Below are 25,535 nucleotides of genomic sequence, written 5' to 3'. Positions count from 1 at the left end.
CACTAGATGTCATTTGCATACAGTTCCTGTGGATTTTTTGGCTACCACCCATCGTTTGGTCATGTATTTACATTATGACACCCTGGTGCCATGTTTTTGGATCTAAGTGTAACGAATATTCTATTAAAGGATTACATTCAAGCATAGTGCAATGACCGTAAATTTTATACGGGAATAGGCATCTAATACAACAGAGTAATATGCATTCTAGGCTCTGCTAACTACAAAAACACACACTAGTTGACTGCAGTGCCTTTCCAACCATGAGGCATATCAAAGCAGGTTTATTGAATCCGACGTTTCAGTTCCACACAGGAACTTTCATCAGGGAAAACAGAACACAGTGCACAGTGAAACGCTTAAATCTGCAATTTGGCGCCAAGCTCTGTGGCTAGGCAACCCACGCACAAAGTTGAAAGAACCCTAAACCGTAGAAGTGTTAAGAGAAAAGGTGTACAGTGAAGTGACTAATATAACACTTATCTCCTCACAAGACCTCCTCATATATACACCACCAGGACCACCATCAGAAATCGCAGGGCCCCATATGACGAAATTTCCTGGGCCCCCTGGGCTGCACCCAACGCAAGCCCCACCTACAGGTCCGCCCTCCACACCCCCACAGGTCCGCCCCCCACCACACAGTAAAAAAACAAAAAAAATATTGGTGGCTAGGGTTCCCACATGTTAATAAAAAATAAAAAGATATTGGTGGTCAGGGCCCCCCCATTAAAAAATATTGGTGGCTAGGACCCCACATGAGAAAAGAAAAATTGGTGGCCAGGAAAATTGGTGGCCAGGGCCCCCCCCCCACATTATGAGAAAATTGGTGGCCAGGGCCCCTGAAACGTCCATTCCTTCCCGAAGTCAGCAGCTCTCAGAAAGATGGGGGGGGCCCGGCTAATCAAGTAAGTGTGGCGTGGCAGGGCCCCCCACCCTTACCCTCGGGGGCCCCCTACAACTCTCCCCCTTGTCCCCCCCCCTGATGGCTGCCCTGTACACCACAGTCAAAGCGTAGAGGAACGTCCAGGGTCCTGTAGAGGTGGGTATTGCACGACATGCTTGGAGCTTTAGTGGGGCGGAGCGGCTTAGTGCGCACAGATAGACATGGCCTCCAGTAGCCCGGCGCCTCGTACATAGCAACGCTCAATGGCACATGAAAGCAATTGTTGGACACTGTAGTACAGCGGCTGGTCCGCGTTCAACCACAGACCGGCTCACACCACTACACTTAGTCCCTTGGTTTGGCGTGGATTGGATTCAATATACCTGCTTTTTTGAACTATAACTGCTCGTAAATCCTTGGAGTGCTGCCGTTTTGCATTTCTATCTATTCTCACTTGGATTAGCACCCAGGTTGTCGTTTGGCTCATGGTTGTGCGGATCACATGCATTACTTAGGGGTGGGATGGAAATCACGTGACTTTTTATCACAAAATATGGAGGTAAAAAAATGTTTTCCCCTTCCCACCCCTAATTTGCATATGCAAATTAGGATTCAGTTCATTATTCGGCCTAATCTTTCACGAGGATTCGGCCGAATCCAAAACAGTGGATTTGGTGCATCCCTAATATATATATATATATATATATATATATATATATATATATATATATATATACACACTTTCCAATGAGTATCCGCACTCCAAGGCTGTTGCTAATGGCGGGGTGCACGGTAATTGTGCATGTATCAATTATATATATATATATATATATATATATATCAATAATCAGCAGACCAGCACTCCCTTTAAAAACGTAATAATTTTATTGTCGTAGTATCAAATGCCCGACGTTTCGGTCCACATCTGGACCTTTTTCAAGCTTGAGGACTCTTGTATTTGACTATATATATATATATATATATATATATATATATATATATATATATATATATATATATATATATATATATATATATATATATATATACACACTCAAATATGCTGACGCACACCAGGATTTTTCTTCAAGTGATTTATTTTATTTTATCGACGTTTCGATCCCCAGGGGGATCTTTATCAAGATAACAACACACTCAAATGTGAGAGATTATAAAGACTCACCATCAGTGACCCAACACCAAAACACCTCCCACATATTCAATTAAGCTGGTTAACCCTTCGTGAACCTTTTGAGGTAAATGGTCAGTTGTATAGGACAATCTGGAAAAGAAAGTGCATGGTGCCATAAATACATGTTGATTAATTCATAAAACGTGTAAAAGATAGTTTAAAATGTATTACAATTAGCTTTAAAACACCTCTTAAAAACATAATATCAGATCACCATTTAAAAACATTGTAATAACAAAATTTCTGTTTGCATATAAACATCTTCCACTACTTTGATTCAATTCTCTTAGTGAAGTAACAGTAAACCAATATCTTTCCATATATAGCACTTTATAGGAACAGATTGTATGAACAATATTCGTTCAAACCATTGGGAGCAACCATATTTAGTGTCTTAATCCAAAAAATCTCCCTCTGTGACAACAGGCGGTTCCAATTCCCTCCCCTGTTAGGTTCAGGGACCATATCTATGCCCATGAATCTAAGTGTGGGTAATCTATGTCCCATTTTTAGGTAATGTTGTGGTAAGGGTAAGTCTGATGCACCAGTCTCAAATGCCCGTTTTATAGAAGACCTATGGTTACCCATACGTTCACGAAGCGTATTCTGTGTTTTTCCCACGTATGATAGACCGCAGGGACACGTTATCATATAGATAACGTGTGTTGAGGTACAAGAAATGCGGTGCTTGATTTGTATTTCTTTTCCCGTATGGGGATGTCTAAAAGACATACCTGTTGTCATAGATCTACAGGTAGTACACCCTGCACATCTGTAGCAACCTTTTTTCAAACTGCTAATAACATTACCACTGCCTGAATAACATCTAATGGGGTCAGATTGCATCAAGAGGTCTCTCAGATTTTTTCCTCTTTTATAACCCCATAGGGGTTTCTTTGTTACACTATGTGCAAGTTTTTTGTCACTTTGTAGAATCGGCCAACTGTTTTCTACAATTGATCTAATGGCATTGGAGCCCGAGGTGTAATTACTGGTTATAATAAATCGATCTTGGCTCTTTGACGCCCCATCTTGCTTCGTGAACGTATGGGTAACCATAGGCCTTCTATAAAGCGGGCATTTGAGACTGGTGTATCAGACTTACCCTTACCACAACATTACCTAAAAATGGGACATAGATTACCCACACTTAGTTTCATGGGCATAGATATGGTCCCTGAACCTAACAGGGGAGGGAATTGGAACCGCCTGTTGTCACAGAGGGAGATTTTTTGGATTAAGACACTAAATATGGTTGCTCCCAATGGTTTGAACGAATATTGTTCATACAATCTGTTCCTATAAAGTGCTATATATGGAAAGATATTGGTTTACTGTTACTTCACTAAGAGAATTGAATCAAAGTAGTGGAAGATGTTTATATGCAAACAGAAATTTTGTTATTACAATGTTTTTAAATGGTGATCTGATATTATGTTTTTAAGAGGTGTTTTAAAGCTAATTGTAATACATTTTAAACTATCTTTTACACGTTTTATGAATTAATCAACATGTATTTATGGCACCATGCACTTTCTTTTCCAGATTGTCCTATACAACTGACCATTTACCTCAAAAGGTTCACGAAGGGTTAACCAGCTTAATTGAATATGTGGGAGGTGTTTTGGTGTTGGGTCACTGATGGTGAGTCTTTATAATCTCTCACATTTGAGTGTGTTGTTATCTTGATAAAGATCCCCCTGGGGATCGAAACGTCGATAAAATAAAATAAATCACTTGAAGAAAAATCCTGGTGTGCGTCAGCATATTTGAGTGGATATACAATTTCTCTGTTCAGCACCCAGGTATTCGTACTTGTAGTGTGTGCCCGAGCCTTCGCATGTGTATATATATATATATATATATATATATATATATATATATATATATATATATATATATATATATATAATATATATATATATATATATATATATATATATATATATATATATATATATATATATATATATATATATATATATATATATATATACAGTGGTGTGAAAAACTATTTGCCCCCTTCCTGATTTCTTATTCTTTTGCATGTTTGTCACACAAAATGTTTCTGATCATCAAACACATTTAACTATTAATCAAAGATAACACAAGTAAACACAAAATGCAGTTTTTAAATGAGGGTTTTTATTATTTAGGGAGAAAAGAAATCCAAACCTGTGTGAAAAAGTAATTGCCCCCTGAACCTAATAACTGGTTGGGCCACCCTTAGCAGCAATAACTGCAATCAAGCGTTTGCGATAACTTGCAACGAGTCTTTTACAGCGCTCTGGAGGAATTTTGGCCTACTCATCTTTGCAGAATTGTTGTAATTCAGCTTTATTTGAGGGTTTTCTAGCATGAACCGCCTTTTTAAGGTCATGCCAAAACATCTCAATAGGATTCAGGTCAGGACTTTGACTAGGCCACTCCAAAGTCTTCATTTTGTTTTTCTTCAGCCATTCAGAGGTGGATTTGCTGGTGTGTTTTGGGTCATTGTCCTGCTGCAGCACCCAAGATCGCTTCAGCTTGAGTTGACGAACAGATGGCCGGACATTCTCCTTCAGGATTTTTTGGTAGACAGTAGAATTCATGGTTCCATCTATCACAGCAAGTCTTCCAGGTCCTGAAGCAGCAAAACAACCCCAGACCATCACACTACCACCACCATATTTTACTGTTGGTATGATGTTCTTTTTCTGAAATGCTGTGTTACTTTTACGCCAGATGTAACGGGACGCGCACCTTCCAAAAAGTTCAACTTTCGTCTCGTCGGTCCACAAGGTATTTTCCCAAAAGTCTTGGCAATCATTGAGATGTTTTTTAGCAAAATTGAGACGAGCCTTAATGTTCTTTTTGCTTAAAAGTGGTTTGCGCGGGGGCGGAGCTACGATGTGATCCGTGATAGACGTGCAGTGCCAGAGCTCCCGTACTAATACATATCCTGACCCGATTCCTGCCTATATTTTCGTGCCAGACGGCATCCAGCAGGGACCTAACGACCTACAGCATTATATAATGCCTGCCAAGGGCCCTGGGAAGTCCAAATCCGAGAACATCCCAAAGATGTTTGCTAGGCCGCATCGACAAGATGGCGGCGGCGGCGCTAGGGAGAAAGACGCTGACGAATTAAACAGCAGACCCGTCTCCCCACAATCTGAATGCGCCGATGAGCACAACTCGGAACCTACGCTGCAAACGCTCATGCTAGCGATTGCCGAATCCAGAGCCTCACTTGCGATGCAGATCTCCGACACGACTTCCACGATGACATCCAAAATGGAGGAGATCAAAGTGGATCTCTCGTTGTTGCGGCAGGATGTGCACAAGCTCCGGGAGCGCACTACTGAGGCCGAAAGGCGCATTGGGGCGTTGGAGGATGATATGCCGCCAATTCAGAGACAAGTTCAGCAACTACAGCGAGATCAGCGCTTGCTCATTGAGCATGTTGACGACCTAGAAAACAGACAACGTAGGTCGAATCTGCGCGTGATTGGCCTACCCGAAGGATGTGAAAGCCCTCAGATGGAGGCCTTCATGGAGGATTGGCTTAAGACTAAGCTGGGGTCAGATACCTTTTCGGCACAATTTGCAGTGGAACGGGCCCACCGTGTACCTGCTCGCCGACCTCCTCCAGGGGCTCCCCCCCGTCCAGTGGTCATGAAGTTGCTGAACTTTAAGGACAGAGATGCGGCCTTGCGCGCAGCGAGGATTAAAGGGGAAATCATCCATGAGAATGCCAGAGTCTCCCTGTATCCCGACTTTTCCTCAATGGTTCAGAGGAAACGCAGCTCATTCACAGAGGCGCGGCGCAGACTGCGTACACTAAAGATCCAATATGCTATGCTATTCCCTGCGAAGCTGCGCATCTCTACTGGGGACTCCACTCTGTTTTTTGACCACCCAGAGGATGTTATTCAGTGGATTGAATCGAAGCACCCTGAGGGGCGACGACAAAATCCCCCAGATCGAGACGGCGACGTCGTCTAATTCGGAGGCCCAGATCTCTACGCAAGCAACAGCGGGCGTGCGGCTCACAAGATAAGTTGTTTTTATTGTCTCTCCACACAAGATATTGGAGTGTTACTCTGGCACCTTGACTCCATACTCACCGACAGGTAACACTCCTATACTATACTATACTATTCCATTGGGATATTGGACTGTGGACTTTACATTTTCAGTGACTGTCGGAGTTTGGATTGGTCCATTCCTATCTACATGGACTGTTAACCCTGCATAATGGGAACTGTAATGGCACCTACGTAAGCTATCTTTACCTCATTTATCGAAAGTTTGGGGGTCATAGGCTTGCTAAGTTGCATAAGCGGGCAGGGGAGGGAAGGGACAAGTTGGGAAGTTATGAAGCTGGAACGGTTTCTATGCTATGTATATAGTTCTACAGGTATACAGCTGGTTGGCAGCCGCCCGAATTTACACATTCCAATCCTACGTAGCTCCACATCGGGTGTAACATAATGGCTTCCATCAAAATTTGCTCCTGGAATGTACGGGGCCTCAACTCAAAGTTTAAGCGGGCACAGTTATTCCAATACATTAAAACCCACTCACCGGCGCTCCTTTTATTACAGGAAACCCACTTAGTAGGTCAGAAAATCCTGGCTCTTAAAAAAGCGTGGGTAGCGCACCATTACCATGCGACCTTCTCTACTTATGCCCGGGGAGTGGCAATATTGGTCAGGAAACACGTAATGTTTGAGCTAATTAAGATTCATCTGGATAGTTACGGAAGGTATATTGTCCTCTACTGCAAACTGAACTCTACTCCCTTAATCTTAGCGAATCTATATCTTCCTCCTCCTATGTCTATGGACACGCTAGACAAAGTCTTTAATAAGATATTGGAGTTTCCCCCTGCTCCTGTTTGTTTAATGGGTGACTTCAACTCCCCGCTGAATCCCGCACTTGATAGATTAATATCCCAAACAACAGCACTAACACCACTAGCAAACTGGGCTGATACGATGGGTCTGAGGGACATATGGAGGTGGAAAAACCCAGCAACCAGACAGTATTCCTGTCATTCCGCTACCCATAATACGCTTTCCCGAATAGACCTGGCACTGGCATCCCCCGAATTTCTCCTACTAGTTTCGGAAGTTCAATACCTCCTTAGGGCCTTTTCTGACCACTCCCCTCTAATGATATCACTTCAGGTGGGCGATGTGTCATCTGACAGAATGTGGAGGCTTAGTCCATTGTGGTTGCAAAACAAAGAGGTACAGGAGACAGTTACCCAGGAATATGCGGAATACTGGGACATCAATAGGGATTCGGTCTCCCATAATATATCTTGGGACGCATCCAAGGCAGTTGCTCGGGATTCCCTCTCCAGGGCCATAAAGGGTGCGAGAAATCATACTAAACAATTGGTAGCTGACGCCACAGAGGTGGTACGACAGGCCGAAGCAGCATATGCTGTAGACCCCTCAGACGCTAATCACAATCTAATGTGTCAGGCGCAACAGGCCCTAGAACTAGCTATTACCTCCCTCACGAAAAAGAAGGAGCTGTACACGACACAAAGACTATTTGACAAAGGGGAAAAGGGCGGAGCAACTCTGGCATACCTGTCAAAAAGCGTTACACCTAGCACATTAATTCCATGAATCATAACAAACCACGGCACTATTACCTCATCCCCAAAGGTAATTACCGAGACTTTTAGGGACTTTTATGCCGATTTATATACATCGAAACTTACCTGCTCACAAATTGATATTGCTAACTATCTTGGGAGAATCAATTGTCCTCAATTAGATGAACAACAGAGAGCATACTTAGATAACCCTATTACTCCGACTGAAGTTGCAGAGGCACTCCACTCCCTCCCTAGTAACAAAACACCAGGCCCTGATGGTCTACCGGCCGAGTGGTACAAGCAGGTGGCTAAAGAGATGATTCCACAATTTGTGTACATGGTGGGGGCTGCATCTGAGGTAAAGCAGTTACCACCATCTTTGTACTCTGCATTGATAGTGCTAATCCATAAACCCGGCAAAAATCCTGATCTGTGCGACTCGTATCGCCCAATTTCGTTGATAAATACGGATGCCAAATTGTTGGCCAAAATTTTGGCTTCCAGACTAATAAAAGTCATAACATCAATAATTCACCCGGATCAGTCAGGATTTATGCCTAACAAGTCCACTACTGTTAACTTGCGGAGACTCTATACCAACTTGCAGGTCGTGCATGAGAATGCGGGTTCAAGGGTGGTGGTGTCTCTGGATTCAGCCAAGGCCTTTGACTCCATTGAGTGGCCATACTTATGGGAAACGTTAAGGGCTTTTGGCTTTGGCCCCAGATTCATCTCCTGGGTTCAATTACTTTATGCAGCGCCCATCGCTCAAGTTCGGGTAAATAACTCCCTGTCTTTACCTCTTCAATTACATAGAGGCACCAGGCAAGGGTGCCCACTCTCCCCTCTCCTGTTTGCAGTAGCAATAGAGCCTCTGGCCATCAGTATAAGAAATGCCCCTAATATAGTTGGACTTCGCTACAAGACATCCGAAGAACGCATAGCCCTTTATGCTGATGATATTTTGTTATTTTTGGCAGATCCGGGTCGTACACTTCAGTTGGCCTTAGATATAATACAGGACTTCGGTATGTACTCTGGTCTGAAGATAAATTGGGGTAAATCACTCATAATGCCCATAGATGACATCCCCTCACATCAACAAACCCCGGTCCACCAACTGATCTGGGCAGCCCAAATAAAATACCTGGGTGTAACTGTGACGTCAAAGGCTACCGATTTCCCTGAGCTTAATTTAGGTCCACTGGTAGCTAAGTTTACAGCGACTTCTGCTCAATGGCAGAACTTGCCTCTGACATTATGGGGGAAGATTAATATCTTTAAGATGGTTTTTCTCCCAAAATTCCTATACTTTTTCAGAAACACTCCGATCAAATTGTCAAAGGAATTTTTTCGGAAAGTCAACACGGTGTTAATATCATTTATATGGGCAGGGAAGCAGGCCAGAATTTCCTGGGAATCCCTCACGGCTCCACCTTCGTGTGGGGGTTTAGGTCTACCAAACCTCTGGCTGTATTATTTAGCGGCTCAACTATCACATATTCATGAATGGTTTAATCCTGATCCCGAAAACCCCAATATGCTATTACATGGCCTGCTCTTGGGCTCTTTGGAAGCTTTGGCACTTTGTCCCATGCGTAAATTGAAAGACCTACCCCAGCTTCCCCCAGTTCTATATGCCCCATATATGGCCTGGCAGCTGGCTCTCCGACTATGCAAGGTGTCTCCAACTTTGTTCTCCCACCACACTCCACTGTGGGGAAATTCCAATCTCCCGCATCTCCGTTACCTCACTGATTTTCTGTACTGGCCCACTAGACGGATTAAAAAACTCGGAGACATCCTGAAAGATGGGGTCTTTGTCACTCTCCCCCAATTGCAAGAGTTATGTCCTGACACAATAATCAACCCCTTCAGATACTTGCAATTAAAGCATGCCTTTAAAGCTCAGTTTGATGGGTATATACCAGGGGTGTCCAAACTTTTTTCACCAAGGGCCATATGCGGTAAAATATACAAACAGCCGGGCCACTCACTGTGGACACGCCCATTTTGTGGCCACACCCCCCGATTACCATGTTCATTTTACAAATTTTAAATAAGTAACACACACATACAAACACACAGACAGATACACACACACACACACAGTGACACACACAGTGAAACACATACATATAGTAACACACATAGACACACACACACATACAGACAGATACACACACACACATACAGTGACACACACACACACAATGACATACACACACACACAGTGACACATACAGACAGACACACACACACACATACAGTGAGGCACACAAACATACAGTGACACACACACACACACACAGTGAAACACATACAGACAGATATACACACACACACACATACAATGACACACACACACACACAGTGGCACACATACAGATAGGCACACACACAGTAACTCACACACTCGATCTGTAACTGACTCCCTTGCCCGACTGCAGCCTCACTAAATCCACCCCTCCCCCAAGCCAAGCACCGAACAGTTTTACTCACAGTTCATGAGATCATGCAGGAAATCCAGGCCAGGTTAGGCAGCAGTTGGAGCCATGCTTTCAGTTTGTTTACTGGCTCCCCCTCCCTCCCCGCACTACACTAAACTCCAGTCACGGGGAGGGGAGGGCGGAGTTTAGGACAGGCTTCTGTAGCTTCTGTGAAGCACTGTAGGTTCCGCCCCTCAATGACGCCGTGGAAGGAAACTTTTTTTTTTATGGATGCTGAGAGGGGGGAGGGATTTCTGCACTCTGCGGGCCAATTAAAAATGGATATCGGGCCGCATTTGGCCCGCGGGCCGTAGTTTGGACACCCCTGGTATATACCCTCCTTTCACAAATTTGATGTTTCCAGTACATTACATGCGGAGAATCCGCGCAAATTGGTATCATGCCTTTACAGAAATTTAATGGAGGCGGGGAGTACTCCCTTCCAAGTAGCCCAGTGGAAATGGCAGAGAGTTCTACCTACGATAACTGATGATGTGTGGGATGAGGCTACTGACAAAGCCTATAATTACCTTATCTCAACGAAAGACAGGCTGATTAGTTTTAAAATATTGCATTTCTATTACTATTCCCCTCTTAGGCTGAGTAGGATCTTCCCTGATAAGTCTTCGGCATGTCCCCGATGTGCTCAGGCTAATGCAGATTTTATCCATATGTTGTGGGAGTGCCCCAGAATACTCCAGTTCTGGAAAAGAGTGGTTTGTTTGCTTAGTGATACTTTAGCCCTTCCCCAAGTAGTCTCCCCTGAAGCCTGCCTTCTGGGGGCAATAGATGAGCTAGTTCCTAAAAGTGGTACTAGAATAATGTATAGATCCCTGTTATTTTATGCAAGGAAGGTCATTATTATGCACTGGATTCAACCTATGCCTCCCTCAATTAACCAATGGCTTAACATGGTGAATCATATGCTTCCGTTAATAAAGCTTACATATGAAGCCCGTGGTCACCCTGAGAAGTTTGACAAAGTATGGGGTCAATGGATAGATATATACCCTATGGTTTCCGGAAATGTGTGAGCATTGTACATTACAAGGAATGTGGTAACTTATGATGTATAGAGTCACGTGTGATATTGTGTCGCTGTGCAACCTTTGTACTTTTCTGTTACTTGTCATTTGATGTACTGCCAACTGTTCTTAATAAATAAAAACTTTTAAAAAAAAAAAAGTGGTTTGCGCCTTGGAAATCTGCCATGCAGGCCGTTTTTGCCCAGTCTCTTTCTTATGGTGGAGTCGTGAACACTGACCTTAATTGAGGCAAGTAAAGCCTGCAGTTCTTTAGATGTTGTCCTGGGGTCTTTTGTGGCCTCTCGGATGAGTTGTCTCTGCGCTCTTGGGGTCATTTTGGTCGGCCGGCCACTCCTGGGAAGGTTCACCACTGTTCCATGTTTTTGCCATTTGTGGATAATGGCTCTCACTGTGGTTCGCTGGAGTCCCAAAGCTTTAGAAATGGCTTTATAACCTTTGAAATTGAACTCAGGTGTGATAAACCACAGTTAAGTTATTTTTTAACAAGGGGGGCAATCACTTTTTCACACAGGCCCATGTAGATTTGGAGTTTTTTTTCTCCCTTAATAACGTAAACCTTCATTTAAAAACTGCATTTTGTGTTCAATTATGTTATCTTTGACTAATAGTTAACGGTTTCTGATGAGCAGAAACATTTAAGTCTGACAAACATGCAAAAGAATAAGAAATCAGGAAGGGGGCAAATAGTTTTTCACACCACTGTGTGTGTGTGTGTGTATATATATATATATATATATATATATATATATATATATATATATATATATATATATATGTATATATATATATATGTATATATATATATATGTATATATATATATATATGTATATATATATATATATATATATATGTATATATATATATATGTATATATATATATAGTCAACTGTGACTGTGGGATATCAGGTATAGTAGGGAATGTTTCCAGCACCCACAAATCTGAAGAGCCATATTATGAACAATCTTACTTTGTATGAATAATGCTTCTCACCACAACCCCTAAATACAGCATTGTTTGCTGCAGCAGGAACACTGGGGCACAATTAGTTTTATATGCTACCAGACATTGTCTCTATGAAATAGCAGCCTCCCAAATCATTTATTTCTCGTTCTACCACTCTCTTGCATACTAAAAGTACGTTTTTGCAGTAAGATTGCTCCTACCTAGCCTTTGTGATGGTTTAACCTATGGGGCACATTTACTAAGGGTCGAAATTCGAAGTGGTAAAACTTCGAAATTCGACCATCGAATTGTAGAAATTCGATAGTCAAAGTTTTTTTTTTTGAGTGAATTTAGCTGTTTTCGATCGAATTCAAATAGTTCGATCGAACGATTTTTAAAAAGGAAAACTTTGACTTCTAAAAATGTAGCCAAATACTGGCTGTGGGTTCTAGGCGGTTCCCATAGGCTAACATAGCAATTCGGCAGGTTTAAGGTGGCAAAATGTCGAAGTTTTATAAAGATACAGTACTTCGATTTTCGAATGGTCGAATATTCTAAGTTTTTTCAATTCAAATTGAATTGTGGCCTAATCGATGGTTGAAGTACCAAAAAATTACTTCGAAATTCGACGTTTTTGAATTCGAAAATTCACTTTGAATTCAATTCAACCCTTAGTAAATGGGCCCCTAAGCGTAGCCAGACTACTGATAGCTACACAAAGTTATGCTCGTGCCGCACTGTGAAACAACAGGCTGTTACTGTTTTACCTTCAACCATAAAATGCTTCTTTGCTGAAATATGTGGGGGAAAAAAAGTAAAAATTGTTGCTTGTCGATTGGGCAATGACTTTTGGCTACATTCTGCCTCAAGAATTTATAAAGCCCTTCACATAAAAAATATAAATGTATGTCTAAGTTGAAAAGCATCCAAAGTATTATTGAAAGAATGGGACCTGGCAAGAATCCCCTACCCTCAAATCCTCATAATACATTCCATGTCAGAGCAGCACCATTAACTCCTTGCATACTGATAGGATCTAATTGTTTTTGGGGAAAAAATGATCCTATAGAAAATGATGTGTAAAATGTCCCACTACTTCTGTTTTGTAGTTGTGCAGGCTTTATTACTAAACCCCAGAAATGTCTAGGAATTTAGATAAAGAATAAGCTGGCATGTCACGTCTTGCTCCCCTGCCTCCTCATGTAGCACATACAGAAATGCATGGGGATAAAACCCAAAATGTCTGTCTTTGTTCAAACAAATATAGTAAGGGGCAGATTTATTAAGGGTAAAATTGAAAATTCTGATTTATTTTATGGTCAACAATGTCAAATTCAACTGGCCCTTTAAGAAGACAAATTCAACTATTTGCCACCTTAAACCTGGCGAATTCCTGTATAAGTCGATGGGAGAGGTCGAGTGACCAATTTGGAGATATTTGCAGCGTTCCTCCAATATCTCCAATGCAAACCCTTGCGTATTTATTTGCAGTTGTGCAACATTTTGGGGTTGTACCCCTTTGTCAAGCATCAAGGAACAAATGGTGGCAACTTTAATAGTGGTCGTTAAGACTTTTTTAAGTTCAAGCCCCCCTTGAGTGTTAAATCTATGGTCAAGGCCCCCCTTTAACTAATAACAAGTTTATATAAATGGCTGCCATGTGTGTTCAATCTATGGTCAGGACCCCCCTTAATAACCGCTAAGTTAACATAGTGGGCCCTGCCAACAAGTAACATAGGACCCCAATGAAAAAAAAAAGTCCATTGCATGCACAATCACACCCCTGATTCTCCTGACTACTCCCTAATTATACCAAACCCCATAAGCCAAACCCCTTTCACAATTTGTTGGACCCCCAACTCTCTTTCAGGCTGAGGCTCCCCTGCCACTGCTACAAAGCCCCACCCATAGTTTGGAAATATTGCTCTGATGTCCAGCTTGTGCTACTACTTAATGCATTTTACCCCCATAAACTCAGCAATCAGATCATTTTTAGCGTTACACTGTTCAAACGTGGCCATCTTCACAAATGGATTCCAAGGCTAGAGATAGAGCAGAAAGATGAGTTACTCGGCCAACGGCTTCAACTTGTGTTGTAGGAATTGTATGTTAGTGAATCTAGGCTGCCAATGCCATTATTCAGTTTAAGGGCAGAGACACACGCTCAGATTCGGGGAGATTTAGTCGGCCGTCAACTAATTGCCTTTTCTTTGGACAATTAATCTCCACCAACTGCCTTCCCGCTGGCTAGAATATAAATTGCTGGCGGGATGGCACTCAGAACGATTAGTTTTCCGAAGTTTCCTCGTGAATCAACTTCGAGCAACTTCAGAAAGCAAAGTGCCCTGAGTGCCATCCTGCTGGCGATTTACATTCTAGCTGGCGGGAAGGCAGTTCAGGGGAGATTAGTTGCCTGAACAAAAGGAGATTTGTTGCTGTGCAACTAATCTCCCCGAATCTGAGCGTCTCTGCTCTAAGGGCTAGACAGCAGGAGCCAAAGCACCCCATTTAAGAAGGAAGGGCTCTGAGCTTATAGACAGTGTTGTCTGTTTATGTATATGTTGTTATGAACATAGCACTCTGGCCTTAGTTTTCATCAGGCCTTGTCTGGCAATTTAGATATTCTGGCAAATGAGGAGCTGCCATTAGGTCAGTCTTGATACTTGTTTGTTGGTCCAGTCTAGTCTTCCACAGATGATAGGTAAACTGGACTGGTTACTATTGTATAGGTTTTGAGAGAAAGGGTCAGTAACACCCCATACTAGCAATGCTGGACTAAAATGTAGCTGAGAATGCCTAGCAGCCATTGTGTTCCATTAGTGTTCCATAGCATTTTACACTTGGGGGTGCCAAAACGTAGGCACCCCTAAGTAACTACTTATACTTACCTGACAACCCGCGCTCCTATCAGCCGAAAACTGCACCGGCCGGGGGTTCTTCTAGCGTCCACCATGGAGAGATCCTCATTCTGCTTCTTCGGGTCTTCTGTTGCGCATGCGCAGTAAAGCATAAAGCCAGACTTGAATGAAAAAGCCGATATTTCGCTCTACCGCGCACATGCGTCTGCCCCAGGAAATCTGAAAAGCAATGAAGCCAGTAGAGGATCTTTTGGCACCCCAATTGTAAAATGCTATTCCTTCTCCTTTAATATGCTCATTTTAGTCTGATAGATTGATGGGCAGATTTATTAAGGTTCGAAATGTGTTTTCCACGAAAATTCAAGTTTTCAGAGTTGATTTTCCCCCCCACATTTTTGGGTCAAAAAAACTAGAATTCTTCGAGATTTATTATACTCCAAAGCTGAAAATAGCTTGAATCTGAAAATACACCATCTAAAACTTGTCGAGGTCATGTAGAAGTCAATGGCAGAGGTCCCTTGAACCATTTGAAGATGTTAATAGCCTTAGTGATGTTTGAGGTTTTTTTTCGGAGGGTTTTGCCCGAAAACTCGATTAATTCAAGTGATTAGTTTTCTTGCTGCTCTATACTCGATCAATTCGTTTTTTCAGGTTGTTAACCCCGAATTCGAGTTTTTCCCATTCAAGTTTTTTTTAAATTACAAACCATTTCGCGTTGTGAGTTCATTCGCAGCATATTAAACTCTAAAATTCAACCTTTAATAAATAACCCCAAGTGTATGTCTATAAATGTATATTATAAATACTATATAATGTCAAATGAAGTGCTGTTAGGTAACAAATATTTATGTACCAAAGTGAAGGGTATTGTTAAATATTAGCACAGTATATGAAGAATTTCACTAGCACATGAGAGATGCATTTAGCAGGGCAAGACCTTGCAATTTTATTTAGTGCAAATATAAATAAAATTGCAAGAACTTGCCCTGCTAAATGCATCTCGTGTGCCGGTGAAATTATTCATATACTGTAACGAAGGTTGCCGATTCCCTCATCACTGAGCACCAACAAGGAGGATATTGGGAGTGTAAGGTGTGCGGTTTCTTCACTTGTTGTTTGTTAAATATTAGCACAGACCAGGCCCTCCTTAAAGGGCATGTAAAGGCAAAAAAATAAAATCCCACTTTTACATTCTTTAATGAAAAAGAAACCTATCTCCAATATACTTTAATTAAAAAATGTGTACAGTTTTTATAAGAAACCTGACTGTGTGCAGTGAAATTCTCCCTTTATTTACTGCTGTGGATAGGAATTGTCAGATGGTCCCTAACTGCTGAGCAGGGAAACAATCATACTTATGAACAGCAGGGGGAGCCCCCACCTTACTTCCCAGCCATGCAGATCTTAAGCAGCTTTGTTTGTTTCCCTGTAGAGCAGTTGGGGACTGTGTAGAGATTTGTATTGGATTTTATTTTTGCCTTTACATCCTCTTTACCGTCCAACTCCAGCTGCAGGGACAAAGATCATGGAGCCAGATTATTGGAGGATTATTTTGCTGCAGCCACTGGTTCTGCAGAGTTGGAAAAAAGTTTATATTAAACAATACAAAAACTATAAAATCCACATTAGATTAGATGACAACACAGGACCCAGTGCAGTCTGCATATTCTGATTATTAATCAGTTTTGCTGTATCGGCTTCTGGCAGATATTATTTGACCTGTGCTGTTTTGATTTATGTTTGATTGAATTTACGACTATCCCTAAGCAGCCCAGACCACACTGAGCATGTGCACAGTCTTAGTCTTGCAAAGATGTATAACAAAGTTACAAGATGGTGACCCCCTGTGGCCAACTTTGAAAGCATAAATTATTTGTTTGATTAGGCCTGTGGTGCAGTAAGTTCATGTTTATGTTTAGTATACAAAATACAGCATTTCTATCCTTATTCTATTTTAGACTGTACTTCCCCTTTAAATGTGTACATTTATACGTTCCAGTGGTAACTGCCATCTTTCATTCATATCCATAATACACAGATATTCGACTTCTGGCAGAAAATGTTCATTACTATAGAGCTTCACAAAAAGAGGCACAACCATGGCTTTTATTTCAATTTTTTTTTTTTTAATAAATTGAGCCAGTAAAAGCTTTCCAAAGGCGATGATATATCAATAAATAACAGTTAAAACTGAGTTCCTGAGAAAGAAACTAGCAAAAAAAAAAAAAAAGGCTGTCTGATAGGTGGAAATGACAATAAAATGGCATTATTATTATTATAAAAACAAGAGATTAATACTGAATGTTACTTAATGTCACAGCACAAGCAGAGAATAGGGCAAGACACAGCTCTCATACCAATGTAAACAAGTACACAAGGATTATGGGTTCAGCTTTCAATCAAAATAACATGTGTAGCTGCTTCGGTAGCTAGACGGTGACTAATATAGGTTAGCCGTACTTAAGCATTTTATACAAAATAATAGAGAATCTCTGTTTACAGAATGCAGGTCATTGAAAGTTGTGAAAAAATACCCCCCCCCCCGAACATCAGCCTAGTAAATCAGCAAAGTCAATGCAAAACAATTTCCATGGATTAAAAGCAAATCCTCTGTCCTGAATGCTCACTGTTGGCATGTTGGTCCTTTCATAAATTAGAATTACCCATGAAGCATCTTGGGGCCGATCTGCAAACAGTCTCATCTGTTGTTACAGGTGCCAGAGAAACACACTGCAAGTCAAACACTTTCTGCTGTTCAGCCAGTGAATTAGACAATTTGCACAATTTGGAATGTCTAGCCCAGCGATTCCCAACCGGTGGCTCGAGAGCAACATGTTACTCACCGATTCTTTTTTAGGGCAGAATCACACTCCAAGATTCGGGAGATTAGTCGCCCAGTGACAAATCTCTTTTTTGGGGCGACTAATCTCCCCAAACTGCCTCCCTGCCTGCTAGTATGTATATCGCCAGCGGGATGGCACTCGCAGCCCTTTATTTTTACGAATTTTCCTTGTGAGGCAACTTCGGAAAACATAGCGCTCTGAGTGCCATCCCGCCGGCAAATTTAATTTTAGCTGGAGGGAAGGCAGTTCAGGGAGATTAGTCGCCCCAACAAAGAGGTGACTAATCTCCCCGAATCGCGGCGTGTGTCTCTGCCCTTATGTTGCTCCCAGTGCCCTCAAAGCAGCTGCTTATTTAGCAATTACTGACATGGCAGCATGTTGTGTTTGCATAAAAAACTGGTGTAAGGTCAAATAGAGCCTCCAGTAGGTTGTCTGTCCATATAGGGGCTACCAAATAGCCAATCACAACCCTTAATTGGCAACCTCAGGAACTTTTTTATGCTTGTCTTGCTCCCCAACTCTTTTTACATTTTAATGTGGCTCTCAAGTATAAAAGGTTGGGGACCCCTGGCTCCAGGGATTAGAAGTCACACCTGTCTGATGATTTTATTAGATTTTTAATTTAGGCCCTTGATCTGATCACTTCCCTACCCAGACACAGGCACACCCCCTACTCAAAGGGAACTCTACTAACTTTGCACATATCTGTACCCCGCTAGGGTAGGTAATTCAGCCCAAAACCGGCACTACTGGGAGAAATGCACTATGATGTACAAATCCAGCTCCATTTACGGTCAATATATTGGTGGTTAAACATCTCAGGCACTCAGGTGGTTAAACCACAACAATCACACGTCTTCGATTTGATGTTAATTTCACAAATTTATGGACAGTTTATTTATACCTTTGTTCAAATACTGAACTGAAATGTACTTTCTGTTTTCTGCTTGCATTAATATTTCCTGGTACTCCCTATGACTTCTATTTACATCCTGACAGTTTCTAATGATATTTGTTATAAGATCGGCACCTCATTGCTTTACAACCAGATGAATATACTTTCCACATATGAAATGGTTAATTAGTAATGAATTAAGACTGCAGACTAATTAGTGCAGGCATCCAGCCTCCAAATGAAGTGGTTTCTCACCATTCAGTATGATCCGAGTGGAGGTGGCACATTCCCAGTCAGTCACAAGATAGAAAGACAAGACAGAGGGGAACAAGTTTAGAATTTAACGTCTCTTTGTTCAGGATAAGAACCTAACAAGGTGTATGGTTTCATCATGTGATGAATATCACAAATTTCAAAGCTCTTCCGTTGGATTTGTGTTTATGAAGCGTTGAAAGGAACCAGGAAACAGTGGGTGTTCTTTTAAAATATATCTGGTATCTGTATAGACTATGTACCGAATCCAGGATTCACTTCGGGATTCTGCTTTTTTTCAGCAGGATTCGGCCAAATTCTCGTGCCTGGCCGAACCAAATCCGAATTTGCATATGCAAATATGGGGCAGGAAAGGAAATCACAACTTTTTGTCACAAAACAAAGTAAAAATTATTTTTTTAGACTTTTTTTTCCTTCCTGTCCCTAAATTAGGATTCGGTTCACTATTCGACAAATCTTTTTATGAAGGATTCCAAATAGTGGGATTCAGTGCATCCCTAATACAGACCTACCCCTGCATTTTATTTCAGTATCTATTTCCCAGCATTTGGGATATCATCACCTGTATTAACCCTTTCCTGACATTTTGTTCATTTATTTTTCAGGAGTCCCTTCATTTGGGGTAAAGACTGGGGCAAAACCTTTTCGGGCACTGGGTGTTTGGGATCAGTGTACCGTTATGCTAAAGGCTGACCTGATGAGCCCAATTGCACTGGCAAAGAACCCTAAGGGCAGAGACACACGGTCACATTCGGTGAGGATTAGCCCGGCGACTAATCTCCTCTTCTTCGGGGGGTGGAAAACTAATCTCCACGAACTGCCTTTGAACTTCACTCTGAGCACTTCGTTTTCCGAAGTCACCCAAAGTTGCCTCACAAGGAAACTTCAGAAAAAGAAACGCTCCGAGTGCCATCCCGCCGGCGATTTTCATTCTAGCCGTCGGGAAGGCAGTTCAGGGAGATTAGTCGCCCGAAGAAGAAGTGATTTGTCGATGGGCGACTAATCTCCCAAAATAGCAGCGTGTGTCTCTGCCCTAAAGAACAGTACAAACCCTATTTGGAACCTGCATTTTGTCAAGAAAGACAGAAACGCAGTTGCAAAAACCATTAAAAAAAAGTATCATGTTGTACAACCCTTTTACTTCACTTTATCCAATGTTCTCCAGGAATAAGTCAAATGCTTGAAGAAAGTCATTCTTCCTTGGATTGTGAACCCAACGTTGGTTCAAATGACTCCATCTCTGAAAATGTGCTGCTTCCCTTATATACTGGTATTTAATCAGCATGAAACTGAAATTTCACATGATGAAATATATGTTAGGGGGGGGGGGGGGGTGGAAGCGTTACCTGCTAAACACAGAGCTACAGCAAAGAACAAATACAAAGAAAACAAAAATAGCTGTATATTTGAAGATCGCATTTATCAACAACACATACTCTATGCGACACCAACGAAGCCGCCTTCTGCCCTCCTCATATACAAACTCACCAAACGCACAGCACTCTTAAATATACGGGATACTTCTCCTCTCTAACACAAATGAGAATGTTCCACAGGGCCGGCCTGTGAATCAGAAAAGAATTACTTGTAGACCCATGCAGTATTTTACTCACACCAACACTTGCACACACTTTCCTCAATAAAGGACGGCAACGCCAGCTCTTGTCAAAGTTCAACTCCCAGCATTGCTAGAAGGCGGGCTGCTGGGAGTTGTTCCTTCACAGCAACTGGAGCACTAATCGTTGCCTGCCCCCTGTTCTATAACAACCCAACATTCTAAGCAGCAAGTTTCCTCTGCGGCTCTAGAGGTAAAGTGTTTTGTTAACCCCTTGCATGAGAAAGAGGACTCCGGGTATAGCTGATCAACAAAAGCACTGTTATTGGACTTCAGTCACCCAGAGGTTCAAAACTGGTCACACTTCTGAAATGCAAAAATGTGAATTTTAAGAAGGAATGAAAAAAAAAAAGCAAAAGCAAACTCTTTTAAAGCAATATTGCACAGAATATATATATATATAGATCTATATCACATGTTCTGGGGTTAAACGTTTCTGTTTCTGATGTGGTTTTTAGGTGCAATTCAATGTTGGCAAAAAATATATATCTATATAATATAAAGATTTCTGATATATTTTACAATTTACAATAAGTTTTTTTTTTTGTTGTTGTAATATTATTACTACCAAGTGAAGTCCTAAAGCACAGCCAAACATTTTCTCCAGGGACTTTTTACAGATTTTTTTTTTCCCTTCATCTTTCTTTTTTTTTAAAAAAAAAAACAAAACAAAAGCTTATTGCAATTTAGGAAAAGCCATACGGGGAACTGCAGATATCTAAATTTATATGGTCACTCAATTTGATCCCAGTTATTAGTATTAGCTACTAATAACCTTCCAACTACCCAAGAACAAACTTGATATTCAGCATTTGTATTCTAGCAGAGAAATATAGCAAGACTTTTGGTGCAACTAAAAAATAATTGCAATTCTATTAGCGTGTGCTGTATTAATGGGATAGTTTACCTTTAACTTATCTTTTTAGTATGTTACAGTTTAAAAATTATTTGCCTCTCTCTTTTAATCTTGCAAGTTAAAATGCTGTAAATGTGGATGCTCCGGGAAATAAAAAAAAATAATTTTTGTGAGGCTACAATGTTATTGCTAATGTGACTTATGTTTTATCAGGACCTCTCCTATTTATCTTCCAGTCTCTCATTCACATCACTGCCTGGTTGCTAGGTTAAATTGGACTCCAAAATTGGCAACCAAATAGCTGCTGAAACTGGAGAGCTGCTGAACACAAAGCTTAACACAAAAACCATAACAAATTGAGACCAACTGTGAATTATCTCTGAACTTTGTATCGGGTCTACATTATACTAAAAGCTGTTAAAGGTGAACTACCCCTTACAAGTTGGATCTTATTAAAAGGAGAAGGAAAGGCTTTGTGCACTTGGGGGTGCCAAATGTTAGGCACCCCCAAGTGATTTATTGACTTAACTGAAACCCCGGGCCGGTGCTCCTATCAGCAGAAAACTGCACTTGCCCGGGATTATTTCACCGAGCACCGCGGAACGATCCTCCTCCGTCTTCCACTTTCTTCTTGCGGTTGCGCATGCGCAGTATAACAAAAAGCCGAACTTTAACTAAAAAGTCGGCTATTCCGTTCAACTGCGCATGCGTTTGCCCCTGGAAATTTGAAGAAAGAAGAAGACAGAAGTGGATCGCCCCGTGGTGCTCACTGGTATAACCCCGGGCCAGTGCAGTTTTCTGCTGATAGGAGCACCTGCCCAGGGTTTCCGGTAAGTCAATACAATCACTTGGGGGTGGCTAACATTTGGCACCCCCAAGTGTACAATGCCTTTCCTTCTCATTTAAAGAGAACTGTCATGACAATCCACTAAACTTCTGTGGATGTTTATTAAATCAGTATCGCATTATTTCTTACCTTTTTTTTTCTACTGCAAATAGGCCACAGACTGATAACCTGGCATAACAAGCTTGCCCAACATGAGTAGTTTGGAATGCCCAGTCCAGTAGATGTTAGCAGTAAAAATGTAAGCTTGCCATATAACTTGCTGAGGTTGCCAAACAGGCAACTCTTATCCCAATTTGGCATCCCACCCACAGACCATACAGCAGACATATATAGACCTGCTGTCGGACGAGGCTCCATCAATGGGCTGATATCGTTCTCGTCCAATGGAATTTTCAAACCTGTCCCAAGAGATATTGGAGCACTTTTTGGCATGATATCTAACAGGCTTGCCAACAGGGCCAATAAGATGCTCGGTCTGGAGGGGCTGAATTGGCAGTTTATAATCGGCCTGTTTTTGTCCACCTGCAGTTTGAAAGAGCAAACCACTAAACCATTAATACCTGATAAAAAACACCCATTTGTCATGTATTAAACATTCACTAAACATTGTGCGCGTTTAAAGCTGGGCCAGTTTCCCCTTAATAAAAACTACCTGCTCACTCAGTCAGTACAGTACAGCAGGGAAGAGTCGTGATTTTTTTAGGAATTCACACATCGCCCTCGTCCTGTATCTTGTTTTGAATAATAAGTTCTGAAGCGCTGAAACCAAAGGCCCCATGTTTTAATCTTCTGCTGTAGAATTAAGTGCTGAGGGTAATATCAAACGCTCAGTCGATGAAGGTGTTTGTTTCAAAGTTACATTTCCATATAGATTATAGAAAAAAAACCAAGAATTAGAAAACACAAGTGTTTTCTATTATTATTCGATTATTGCTGAGAAAAGTACTATTAGAGCAACAGTTATCTCCACGCCGACATGGAATAAAGTCTTTATTCACTGTCCGAGTCTGGAATTGCACGGATCCAGTTCATGTCAAAAACCTTTCATCCTGCCCAACGCACAGCCTGTAGAAAATGCATCTCTGTTGATAAAGATCTGGCTGGAGATTATTCCACAAATACATGATTATCTGTTCTGGTGGAAGGGGTTAAGTCCATTGAGACTGAGGAACCTCCTTCATAAGATGCAGAACATGCAGCACTGGAAGAGGACAGTATTCACACGGCCCTGACAAAACCATGGCCTACGTGTCTGTAGCTCTGCAGCGGTACTTTAGTGCTTTTGTGCAACCAGCTAAAAATTCCCAGAATTCCACTCCACCCAAAGGAAGCGAGTCCACCTCCAATACGCAAAAGCCGACGGTTTTGCTTTGGTTCATCAGCGATGAATTCAGACGTCCTATTTTTGTGCATATTTGACAATGAGGTTACATTTCTGTGATGAGGGTGGTGTTGATCTGTATCCGCGCACACACACAACACCAGCAAGAATACCCCACTGGAACACTTTATTCTTTAATACTTCTGAAGTAATCATGATATTGCCATGACATATTTTAACCCCATCTATGAAAAGGCCTTTAAAGCCTTGTTATAAAGGGCATCTTCAAATGAGTCCCAGAAACTCACAGGCAATGCATAAATTTAAGGCATCGGTAGCGATCGTGGCTAAAATATAAAAATCCACTGGAAGAGCCAAGCGCCTTCAACAACTTGAAGGTAATATCCATCCCGGGATCTCACACATAGACAGGCTGGCAGCCTTCTGACTCTCTGGCAGAATTGTTATCTTCTTCCTCAGTTTCCTCACATGAAGAGGTCTCTAATTTGGAAGGCTTGGGATAACGAAACGGGTAGCCGTTATCGTCGAAGAACCGGCGGAAAGTGAACTCATAAAAGGCATGCTCGGTGTGTTTGTTTCCTGAACTCATAAGAGCGTCCCACATCACAGTGCTGTCTCCGCTGTCACCGCAAGGACTTTCCTCCTCCACCGGGTCAAAATTAGAGGTATCCATTGGGTGGCTGATTTTCGGAACATAAGGTGCTGGCTGATGACGAATGTCAGAGGAAAAGTCAATTGAGCTGAAGAAGGGGTGAGCCTTAATTTCATCTGCCCCATTTCTCCCAAGTCTGTCTTCAGCCCCACAGCACAACTCTGCGATCAGATTGGTTGCCTCAGGGCTCAGGTTGATTTGGGAAGGAATGTAAAGGGTATTCTCCCAATGTATTACCTGGAAAAGCAAATGGATTACTATTAGGGATGTCAAGGCACAAAGAAATCAGAAGCAGCAACAGGTGTACAACACACATTTCTGAATCACTTTTTTTGGAGAGTGAAATTACAGCCATGGAAAACTGCAGGAAATCCGCTGTTCAACTGGAGGAACGTGGCCTGAATTCAAAAGATCACTGCATTTTTAGGGTCCCGGGGCTCATTTATGGCATATAAAAAGTAAAATTAAACTATCCTTTTCACGTTACATTATTATATATGGGGTATTTATCAGTAGGTCCTTCCAGCTGACACAAGGGCACCCATTCTGATTAGAAGAAAGGAAGTGTTCTGGCTAAATATTCTGATTTTTTTTTTTTTATAAAGCGAGAGCTGTGAACATATGGAATTCTCTCCCTGAATCAAGAAAGTGAGGGAAAACAGGGTTATGGGAAATAGCTCATAGTACAAGTTGATCCAGGGACTGCTCCAAATGCCATCTTGGAGTCAGGAATGAATTTTTCCCCCTCTGAGGCAAATTGGAGAGGCTTCAGGTGGGTATTGCTTTTTGCCCTCCTCTGGATCAACTGGCAGTTAGGCAGGTTAAAAAGTTAAAAGGTTGAACTTGATGGACGTGTGTCTTCCTAACTTACTATGTTAATTAGGTACTTAAGAATAAACAACCCACGATATTTGCAAAAGGACTCTGCCCAGACCCCTCCAAGTTGCCTGTCTCCCCATATATGACCCGAAACACAAGAAATTTGTATCTGAGTTGGCAGCTGCCATGCCTGGCCATATAGTTTCTTGTCCCCAATCTACTGATTTCTGGAGTGTATGCTCCTGCTCCAGGATCACTGCCACAAAACTGATGACAGAAAGGGCCATTTCTGGTCAAGTACAAAGAAGTCTGATTGGTGTGGCTGTGGAGGGAAGTCTGCTTGGCCCTGGCCATTTTTTCTGTGGACAGGCACATTTAA

The 25,535-nt window shown here is 41.7% G+C and overlaps 2 protein-coding genes across 4 annotated transcripts in view; both read right to left on the bottom strand.

The window, feature by feature from the left end:
• xpo4.L (exportin 4 L homeolog) overlaps positions 1-10,354 on the bottom strand; it is a 131,618-nt gene extending 121,264 nt beyond the window's left edge. Inside the window, exon 1 of the mRNA XM_041581111.1 lies at positions 10,180-10,354. The gene's annotated coding sequence lies outside the window, so the exon portion shown is untranslated. The remainder of the gene's footprint in view (positions 1-10,179) is intronic.
• Positions 10,355-22,282: 11,928 nt separating this feature from the next.
• The window catches only part of lats2.L (large tumor suppressor kinase 2 L homeolog), a 42,097-nt gene continuing 38,844 nt past the window's right edge, over positions 22,283-25,535 (bottom strand). For all 3 annotated transcript variants that reach the window (XM_018247738.2, XM_041582669.1, XM_018247740.2), the window contains one exon: positions 22,283-24,574. In XM_018247738.2, the coding sequence (XP_018103227.1) occupies positions 24,083-24,574 (492 nt within the window). In that variant the 3' untranslated portion in view covers positions 22,283-24,082. The remainder of the gene's footprint in view (positions 24,575-25,535) is intronic.

Source organism: Xenopus laevis, chromosome 2L (genome assembly GCF_017654675.1).
Source record: "Xenopus laevis strain J_2021 chromosome 2L, Xenopus_laevis_v10.1, whole genome shotgun sequence".
NCBI classification, from domain to species: Eukaryota; Metazoa; Chordata; class Amphibia; order Anura; family Pipidae; genus Xenopus; species Xenopus laevis.
Note: the sequence above shows the minus strand (reverse complement) of the source record. Positions and strands in the feature narration are given on the sequence as shown.